At 41.0% G+C, this 10,734-nt stretch overlaps 1 protein-coding gene across 1 annotated transcript; it reads right to left on the bottom strand.

The window, feature by feature from the left end:
• Positions 1–3,528: 3,528 nt before the first annotated feature.
• Positions 3,529–4,486, bottom strand: LOC135150274 (uncharacterized). Its single transcript, XM_064086513.1, has 3 exons — positions 4,277–4,486; positions 3,857–4,194; positions 3,529–3,760 (listed from the first exon to the last, which is right to left on the bottom strand). The coding sequence occupies exons 2-3, from the start codon at positions 4,139–4,141 to the stop codon at positions 3,674–3,676; spliced, it is 372 nt and encodes a 123-aa protein (XP_063942583.1). The 5' UTR covers positions 4,142–4,194; positions 4,277–4,486; the 3' UTR covers positions 3,529–3,673.
• Positions 4,487–10,734: the final 6,248 nt, after the last annotated feature.

The raw sequence follows: 10,734 nt of genomic DNA, 5'->3' as shown, positions 1-10,734 counted from the left end.
AGGGAGGAACCACTGGTGCCATTCCATATGGCACAATTGTGACGAAGCTCTGTCGATCAAGTGGTGTTCGTTGGCCAGCCAACGAGCAATTACAGTTGCCGGCAACACCTATTGATCATTCGGCGATCAGTCGGATGACAGAGTGGGATGGAGGAGTTCCCCACCCTCGAGGCCTCGGGTACATATATGATGAGATGCCAGGGGGACGCCCGGAATTTATTAGGAGGGAGCGTCCTAGAGCTTCTGGAGCTGGTACTTCACAGACGGAGAGGAGCTCCGAACCGATGGGAGATGTTCATTATCGCCGACTAGCGAGACGGATGGACACCATGCATGACATCCACCAGAGGTTTGCGTTTGACTTGACACAGGCTCTAGGTAGTGCTTTCCAGGCACAGGGGGTCACAGTTCAGTGGCCAGTATTCGGAGCAGGGATGCAGAGTATCCTCCACCTGATTCACCTCCAGCAGAGGAGGGGGAGGACTCGGACTCCGAGTAGGTATGTGGGTGCTCGAGCCTTTTTATCACTTTCAATGGGGACATTGAAAATTTTAAGTTTGGGGGTGGTAATCTAAGGAAGAGCATATTATTATGTAGTTTATTATTGCATGTGTTAGTTAGTTCATGTAGTTCACGTTTATTTGCTTTTGATTATTTCTCACGTTTTTTTTTTGTTTTTTTTCTCACGTTTTCTTTCTATTTTTCTCATTTTTTTTATTTTACATGTTTAGTGGTAATTGTCGTAGTTAGTATCACGAGCATTTGCATGAATTATGAAGTTAAGCCAAGTTAATTGCCTATGATGAGTTATGTGCGTAGTTCTTGATTAGTAGTTTCAATTGCAATGCTAGGTTAGTACTTGGAAATTGCTGGTGTTGGAAAATGTAATTCACATATGTTCTTGAGATAGGATTTAGACGAAATTCCATGAATTCTAGGATTGAATTGAACACCCTTCAGCTTAGGTCTGTAAATCTTAAGTTTGGGGGAACTGAGGAGTAGATATACCTTTCTAAAAGAAAAAAAAAAAATATAGTAGTAAATAAATTCACTAAAAAAATAATAAGTGGTAGAATTAACTAGGTTGAGCTCATTAGTACTCGAGTAATTAAGTCTGAGGGGACTTTGTGCCTAACAACCTAAAGCCCTTCGTGGTTTGGGATTGTTGACCCAACGCTCGCTACATGGGTACTAGTGCATAAATCTTTAGGGATCTCAACCATTGCACAGTTAAATAAACCACTAGAATAGAGTGAATAATTGGTGTGTGAAGTCTTGTGGTGTTCGTAACGCATTTACACTGCGAAGCGCTCTGACCTTAGACCAAGCAATTAATCACCAATAAAAAAAAATAAAAAAATAGTGAATAAAATAGAAGGGTGTGGACATTCTTTGGGACCTTGGCTTTTAGTTGGACTTGAGTGACGGGGTGTTAGTTTTAAACTTTTACGATTCTTAATGGGGATTCTGTGGGAGTAGTAGTTTTTGTCTTGTCTCAATAAAAGAGCATGCTTGCACACATTGGCACTCCACACTTGTAAATAGAAGAGTAATTGACTTAGTAGCGAGAGAGTGAAATTCGAGAACATTAGCACAATCTGAGGTATTATAATTGGCAAGGCAATTACTTCATAGTTCACTCATTCATCACGTAGTTGCATTCATGCATTGCATTGTAATATTGTATAGTGTCGTTGACGCTTGAGGACAAGCATCAGTTTAAGTTTGGGGGTGTGATAAGTGGTATTTATACACACTTATAGGCCTTCATTTCAACTTAAATTGTTTGGTTGTACTTAAGTGTTTAGTGTCTTTTGATGTGTTTTTATTGTTTTTCTGTGCAGGTCACGAGTTAAGGTGATGAAGTGATTTTCTATCATTTTAGGTTGGTTTTGGTGCATTATTTGCAAGAATAGAGAATTGTGGATTCATCACGACTTGGGATTTTGTGGGTACATCTCCTACAAACCCTCACGAGAACACACTCGTCCACTAGAGCTGTCTAGGGGTTTAAAGGGCTTGTTGCATGTGCTAAATGCAACCGTGATCACCTACGGAAGTGGTACTAGAGCGAGGAAGGGCATGCACGCGAGAACGAGCTAAAAACGAAGAAACAGGGCTGCCATGACAGACAGTAGCGCGCCCGCGCTACTTGTTAGCGCGCCCGCGCTACCTTCTGCTGCCACTAGCGCGCCTGCGCTAGTTTAGCGCGGCCGCGCCCAGCAGAAGTGCCCCGGGCCGATTTTTACAGCTTTTCTGACGGATTTTCGCAGCGGTCGAGGCCCGGTTGACTTGGTCAATGTAATTTAACTTCTCGTGTGTAAAACCCTAGCCTTGTAGAAGTAGTTTTTAGTAGAGAACAATATCGTAGTTTTCAGTTTAATCGTTCAAGCACATTATCAGTTGTATTAGATCGTTCTTCGCGAGGAAGTGACAGTTTCGAGCGAGATCGTGAACATCAAATCTGTAACGTGTGATCTTTATTATTAATTCAAGCATTTTTATTCCGTTTAATTCTTGTCTTTTATTTATCATGTTTTCATTAGAACCCATGATGTCGATTAGTTCGATTATGAACTAACCGCCTTCATGGGATTCTAATGGATTTATCGATGTAGTCTAGTAACGAATATTAATTACTTGATCTTGCGACGTACGTTGATTTCTTTGCATGAGCCGTGCTTATTCTTCTTAGGAGCGTAGCTAACTTCTAAGTTGTTTGTTAATTCTTTCTGAAGCGAGAGTGGATGATTGAATTTAGAACTATGCCATGTAAACATAGGATTATGTGAATGAAATATAATTTGTGGTAGACTTGAACTATTTTTATCACCCTGTGTAATCACGATAGACGACTTGTTATTAAACCTCTCTGCTTACACTACCGCTATAGAGATATAGGGTCTGAGCTTTGTTGGTGTCCATGAGATTTCTGTCTTAATTGCGGATTTTGATTGGTATGATATGTGTGCAACGAGAGTTGGCATGTATTACTTTCGTGTTGTCTGATTAGGATCAACAATCGCATGTTAATCAGTAATTTCAATTCTAGACGAATTCGATAATGAAGTTAGAATCCCATGTGTTTTCCTATTCTGAATTTGATTAATAAATTTAGTTATTAGTATAAAAGAAACCATCTTTGTTAATTGTCTTGGCAGTGATAATTTGCTCATACATTGTTGCATAGGTGCGTACTCTTAATTCACCAGTCTCTGTGGGATCGAACTTAATATATTACTTGTGATCACGTGCGCTTGCGTGTAGATTTTTGCGAACAACGCACTGTGAGGAGTCTGATCTCCAACTGCGACCCCTGCTCCTTCCACCTCCTCAACATCAACAACGGCAGGAACATGGGACAAAGATGCAGTTGCCAATGACTGAGCTGGTAAATAAGGGCTAGGATACCGAGAAGGATCAAACATTCCCGGGTGATCAGCAACAACAGTCTCGAGGGCCTTGTCCCAGCCAGAAGTGAAAACCGAGGGACGCACCCTATCATCATGATCGTCCATGAACTGGAGGAAAGGGTCAGAGTCCATGTACTCGTGGATAATCATCCCCTTGTTCTTCTCCAAACCCTCCTCGAGAGTCTTCATCCTGTTTTGAAGAGATGTGACCATGTCCTCAGCCGAATGAGCACGGCTCTCCCAATCGTTCATCGCTCTAGTCAAGCTAACCTTCTCTTTCTGAAGAGCCCTCTCAGACTCCTTGAAGCATTAGCTTGATAAATAGCCGCCTGGAAGTAGGAGTTGAGCTAAAAGAAAAGGAGGAAAATTGTGAGAAGCCATATCTCATATGCTAAGACAAAAGAAACAAGTATATATATAAAAAAAAAGTAAAGTTAACTCACATTATAGGCCGCACTAGCACCAAGCTGCTCCGCCTCGTCAAGGCTCGTTCTCTCCACAATGTTGGTTCGATCAGGAGGAGTTATACACTCCCTAGACCAGTCCTTAGCTAGGAGAGAACTCCCAGACACCGAATGCTGATCACAAATACCCCAAGCCGGCATGAAAGCAGTCTGCATGTGACCATCGGCATCTCTAAACCTCTTCCCAGCTTGCTGACTGTGCTGGAGGAAAGCAGGAGTGGTAGGCTCAGGAGGGTTGGCTCTCTCAGCAAGCTTCTTCATCATCCTCTTCGTGACTTTATCGCCACGACCCTGGTCATCATCGATAATCTCAACAGCTGAAATAAAACAAATAATATGGATGTTAGCAAACACATATCGAACAAATTGACGAAATCCAAATCAATTGTAAGAAATTACCACTATCAGAAACAAAGCTAAGACCAGCTAACCGGAGAGCATTTTCATTAATGATGGCACGGTAATGAGTTCTACCCTTATCACTTATAAGCTCATCTCTTTGTTGATGCTCGGCTCCAGTAAGAAGGCGATCGAACCGTCCGGGATCGTTCACAGTTGTAAACCTAGGTCTGAAGATCTCTCCCCCAATTACCTCCTCTCCAACGGAGGATCACAAATCCCCACTTCCATACATGATTAGAATCAGGAAGGGACTCGGTAAAGAACGTATGAGGAACACCGGGATGATGACCGATATGTATCCATCATTTCCTACACTCAGGACTATTCTTAAACACGAAGATACTCCTAAATAAGTTTATACTAAGAGGGAATCCTTTTTGAATACACAAAGCCATAAAAACGTGGATTATTCTCCAAGCGTTGGGAACCAACTGACATGGATTTATCCTAGCTTCAGCTAAAAGTCTAGGTATAAACTCGTTAAGGGGGAAGCGAAGACCCGACCTAAAAGCATCCTCATAAATAAATAAATCCTCCGGATCCCAGTTACAAGTTCTATCACCTGGAGAGGGACAAACTACTTCATACTGAGGAGGAATGTTATAAAACTCAGCTATTCTAACAACATCTTCATCGTTAAGTCTACTAGGATAATCATTAGCATCTAACTCAGCATTATTAGGAAAGGCATCTCCCATTTCATTCAGCAATTCGAATAAAGAAGTAACTGGATGATCAAGAACGATAGGGGGACGGAAATCCTTACCTCTTTTTTAAGCTCGAGCAGCCAACCATTTTGCCCTCTCCTCAGTAATAGAGTGATTCTCAGCCATTGACAAACACCTAAATCTTGAAGATCATACACCAAAAGATGCCTCTGAAAGTTTGAAATCTTGATGAAACTTTGAAGAACAAACACCAAATCTTGAAGATCAAACACCAAAATAGGCCTTCAAAACCTTGAAGTTTTGATGAATCTTTGAAGGTGTGAAGAACAAACACCAAATCTTGAAGATCAAACATCAAAATAGGCCTCCAAAACCTTGAAATTTTGATGAATCTTTGAAGGTGCGAAGAACAAATACCAAATCTTGAAGATCGAACACCAATATAGACTTCAAAAGACTTGAAAAGATGAAGAACAACTAAGATTTTTTGAAATCCATGACGATACTACTAAAATTCTAGAGAGAAAATTTTGAAGTGAAAAGAAGTAATGAAGTGTGTGGAGTGAAACTACACTCACTCATTTATATAAGCCTTGCGGGCCCCAGCAGCTTTAATTTTTCAAAAAAAAATAGAAAAATAAAAGTAAAAACTAAACTAAACTAAACAACTAGGAGATGGTGCCGAGTACCAGCCATGTTGGCCAAGCAAAGAACTATGACTGCAGGTCCCTCAATTTTAAATTCCTTGAATTTCAAAAAGGAATAATAAAAAGTAATAAATCATAAACCTGCTGCCACGCAGAGGCATGCATGTAGCCTAGTAGGTCAAGTGGACCCCGCATTTTTTTTCAAAAATAACGAAAAAGGCAAAAAGAACAAGAATCCGAGCAGGTATTGCCGACCAGGAAGTGGTTTTTGGCCGAACAGGTCATTAAGATGGGTCCCGCAATTTTATAAAAAGAAAAAAAAATCAAAAATAAAAAAAATGCAGCCGAATAAGAGCAGCCGAGTAACGGGCCTGTTGTGGCCGAGTAGAAAAGGGCGGTGGGCCCCGGCTTTTTAGTTTTTATTTAAAAAAAAGAATAAAGAAAGAAATAGAAAGAATAAAAAAATATGTAAAAAATTCAGCCGAGTAGACAAAGCCGAGCAGGTGGCCAGAAATGGCCGAGTAAAAACAGTGGACCCCATCAGTTTTTTATTTTAAATTATCTCAAAAAAGAAAAAGGAAATTCCGCAGAAAACTGCAGAGTACGTGGCGTAGAGTAAAAGCAGGATTGCGGCCGAGGGGAGTGTCATTGGCCGAGTAAGTCTCGAGGCCTGTGGGTCCTGCTTTAATTTTTCTTTAAAAATAAAAAAGAAAAAGAAAATTCAAAATTCCTGCCTATAAGCAGTAGCCGAGCAAGGATCAGGCGATGGTTTTCGCCGATTAGGTGGACCCTACATTCATTTTATTTATTTTGTTTTAGCTTTTTCCTTTCTCTTAAAAGAAAAAGATAAGTTAAAAAAAAAGTAAAAAGCATCAATAAAGTGGCCGAGTACATACAGCCGAGAAAGAGGCTGTTTCTAGCCGAGTAAGCGACTGAGCGCAAGACCGGTGGGCCCCAGCCTAATTCTTGTTTTAATATTTCTGAAAAGTAAGGAAAAAAAAATTGTCGTGCAATTAAATATGAAAAAATAGGTGAAAAATCCCTGAAAAGTCTGAAAATTTGGGGGACTAAATAAAATATTTTTCTCATTCGAGAAAAAATATTTTGAGTATATACTTAGTACTCAAATAAATACCTGAAAGGTACGGAAATTCTTAAAAATAGGGAGGAATTCCTGAAAATTGCCAAAAATACCTGGAGGTAAATGAAAAATTGTAGAAAAATATAAAAGACTCGATAAGTCATAGGCTTGATTAGTCGCATAAAAACTTCCAAAACTTTTGAAAAGTTCCTACGAAACTTATCGAAAGTTGGGGGGCAAATGATATGGGTCAGAAATAATATTTAATTATTATTAGATATTAAAAGCCCAAAAATACGAAAGCCCAATTAATTAGGGCCTGAGACACTTAAATATTAATTAATTTCGTAATTAATTAATAAGGCCCACAAGCAGGTCCACGATTGAGCTACTTGGACTGTCAAAGTCCAAGAATTGAGCTTCGAGCCCACTCGAGGCTGGACTCCAATAACCAGCCCTGTCAAGCTGGCCCGAATACACGACTCCTGTTCCGTATAGGAAACTGAATAGAAGGCTCTAGAACCTCGGTGTTCTATGAGTATTCTAACTCTTCAACGATAAATATCTAGTGTCCTAGATAAACGTTGATTTTACAAGATAAGAGTCGTATCTTATCACAACACAAGAAGCCTACGTCTATGAGGTTTCAGATACATGGAATCATACTTCCATACAGTCTCTAACACTGAGACCTCTATATAAAGGGCTCTACCCCTCGAAGCTAGAACTACGTTCAGACTTGATTCTTTACACAGCTAAAGATACATAGGCATCTCGAATCCCGAGAACAGTCTTAAAAGCACGACGCTTCACCTTCGTTTTTCGATCCATAACAATTATCATGTTGGCTACTTCAGCTTGCCCATTGGCGCTAGGATGGGCAACCGAAGTGAATCGTAGCTCAATGCTATAGTCGTTACAGTATCCTACAAACTCTGGATTATTGAACTGGGCTCCATTGTCAGTAACCAAGACTCGGGGTATGCCATACCTGCATATGATGTTTTCCCAGAAGAACTGAGCAACTTGCTTGGTGGTTATCTTGGCCAGGGGTTTGGCCTCAATCCACTTGGTAAAGTAGTCAATAGCCACTATCAAAAACTTCCTTTGAGCACTGGCGAGTGGAAACGGCCCTAGGATATCCATCCCCACATAGCAAATGGCATCGGGGAGTTATTGGATGTCAGCATCTCTGGGGGCTGGCGCACAACAATCGCAAATCTCTAACATCGATCGCATCTCTTAACATAATCTTTCGCCTCCTTCAGCATATTTGGCCAAAAGAACCCAAGGCGAGTAACTTTGTGAGCCAAGGCTCTCCCACCTAGGTGCTGGCCACAAATTCCTTCATGGACCTCTTTCAGGGCTTCCCGGGCCTCATCGGGCCTTAAACACTTCAAATATGGTATAACAAAAGACTTCTTATAGAGAATCCCCTCAATCAGTGCATACTTTAAAGCTCTTACCTGTAGTTTTCGTGCTTCCCCAGCATCAGGTGGTAGGTGTCCAGTTTTGAGATACAATTTGATTTCATCGATCCAAGTGGCCCCCGTGTCAATTGGGTCTAACAGCTTGGCATTGATACTTGGGGTTTTCAAAACCTGATAGTAAACACTTCCCGAGCACACCTCATTCTCTGAGGATGCAAACTGGGATAACGCATCAGCCTTTGTATTCTCTTCCCTAGGTATATGTTCTACCAAACATTCTTCAAATTGTGTCATCTGAGCTTTAACAATCTTCAAGTATTTCAGCATTGTTTCTTCTCATGCCTCAAATTCTCCATTAACCTGTGACACCATAAGTCTTGAGTCCCCACAGACTTGCAGGTTTTTAACCCTCAGGGTTCTCGCCAATCCCAATCCAGCTATAAGGGCCTCATACTCAGCTTCATTGTTGGTAGTTGGAAAGTCTAACTTGATCGCGTACTCCACCGTGTACCCATCCGAGCTTCGGAGCACCAGCCCTGCCCCACTATTTTTTATTTTTGAAGCTCCGTCAAAAAATAATAACCAATACTCTTTAGGTTTCTCCTCTTCTTTGGGTTCCTCTACCCTACTCTCCTGCCCCCCGACTTCCTTGTTGTCAATGGTGCATTCAACGAGGAAGTCAGCTAGAGCTTGAGTCTTGATTGCCACCCGTGGTTTGTATCGAATTTCAAATTCCCCGAGCTCTACTGCCCATTTGATTAATCTCCCACTAGCCTTCGGGCTATGCATTATGTTCCTAAGGGGCTGGTCTGTCAAGACTTCAATTTTGTGAGCCTGGAAGTAAGGCCTCAGCTTTCTTGAAGCTGTAATCATGGCTAAGGCAAACTTCTCAATCACAGAATAGTTGAGCTCTGCTCCATGCAAAATCTTACTAACATAGTAGACGGGTTTCTGGATTTTTCGATCCTCACGAACCAAGACCGCGCTTAGTGTTTTCTCAGAGACAGCCAAGTAGACATATAATGTTTCTCCATCTACGGGCTTTGATAAGAGTGGTGGCTCTGCCATATACTTCTTCAACTGCTCAAATGCCTCTTGGCTCTCACTTGTCCATTCAAAATCTTTAACTTTCTTCAAAGCCTTAAAGAAGGGCAAGCACTTATCCCCGGACTTCGAGATGAAACGTCCTAGTGCCGCGATTTTTCCTGGTAACTTTTGAACATCCTTTATAGACTTAGGCGGTTCCATATCAAGGATGGCCTTTATCTTGTCGGAGTTGGCCTCATTCCCACGTTTTGAGACCATCAGACCCGAAAATTTTCCAGACCCAACTCCAAAGGCACACTTGGCTGGGTTCAACATCATCTTATGTGTCCTCAGGACTTCAAAAGCCTCTCTCAGGTGCTCAAGGTGATCAGCTTTTTTCAAGCTCTTTACTAGCATATCATCAACATAGACCTCCATGGTTTTTCCAGTCAGATGTTTGAACATCTTATTTGCTAGGTGTTAGATATAATTGATGAATATAAGAGTTTACTGCTTTCAATCTCTTATATTGTCATACTGTGTTACTGATTGTGATCACTATATTAACTTATATAGTGAGTTCATAGGACCTAACAAGTGGTATCAGAGCCAGCTCTGTTAAGATAACTACAGTGAGATCTTAATCACAATCATGTCTGAAAAATCACAAGCATCATCCTTTAAAGTTCCAATCCTTAAGGCATCTGAATATCCAGTCTGGAAAGAGAGAATGATCATATTCCTAGACTCTGTTGATCCAGAATACCTTGGCAGGATCTATGATGGACCACATATGCCCACCAAGCTCTCTGTTGGGCTTGCAGATGAACCTCAGAAGATGGTTCCAAAAGAAAAGAAAGATTATACCCCTGAGGACATCTTGTCAATTGGTAAAGACTCTAAGGTGAAACACCTTCTGCACAGTGCCCTTGATAATGCAATGTCAAATAGGGTGATTGGGTGCAAAACTGCTAAACAAATCTGGGATGCTCTGGAAACCAGATGTCAGGGAACTTAGGCCATAAAGAAAAACAGAAAAACAATCCTTACACAGGAGTATGAGCACTTTGACTCAAAATCTGGTGAGTCCTTGACAGATCTGTATGACAGATTTGTCAAACTGGTGAATGACTTATCTCTGGTGAACAAGGAATATGATCTTGAAGACTCAAACCTCAAATTCCTTCTGGCTCTTCCTGAAAAATGGGATTTGAAAGTCACTACAATAAGAGACAATCTTGATCTTGGAGAAATGTCTCTTGATGATGTTTATGGAAGACTGAAGACTCATGAACTTGAGATGGAGCAGAGGAGCAAACGTCATGGAGGAAAATCAAAGTCTGTTGCTCTGAAAGTTCAAGAGGAAGCTGCTAAGAGCAAAGGAAAAGCTCATGTCACAAAGTCTGACATTGAGTCATCAAACTCTGATGACTCAAACTCTGATATTCCCTCAGACTCTGAAGAAAGTGATGATGAGATGATGCAATTAGCAACATTGATGGTGAAAAGCTTCAAGAAGTTGGCCTACAAAAAGTTCAACAAAGGCAAAAGTTTTTCAAGGAAAGATAGAAACTCTGACAGAGTTTATGATAAGAAGAACTTG

The sequence above is a fragment of the Daucus carota genome, chromosome 2 (genome assembly GCF_001625215.2).
Source record: "Daucus carota subsp. sativus chromosome 2, DH1 v3.0, whole genome shotgun sequence".
Lineage (NCBI taxonomy): Eukaryota > Viridiplantae > Streptophyta > Magnoliopsida > Apiales > Apiaceae > Daucus > Daucus carota.
Note: the sequence above shows the minus strand (reverse complement) of the source record. Positions and strands in the feature narration are given on the sequence as shown.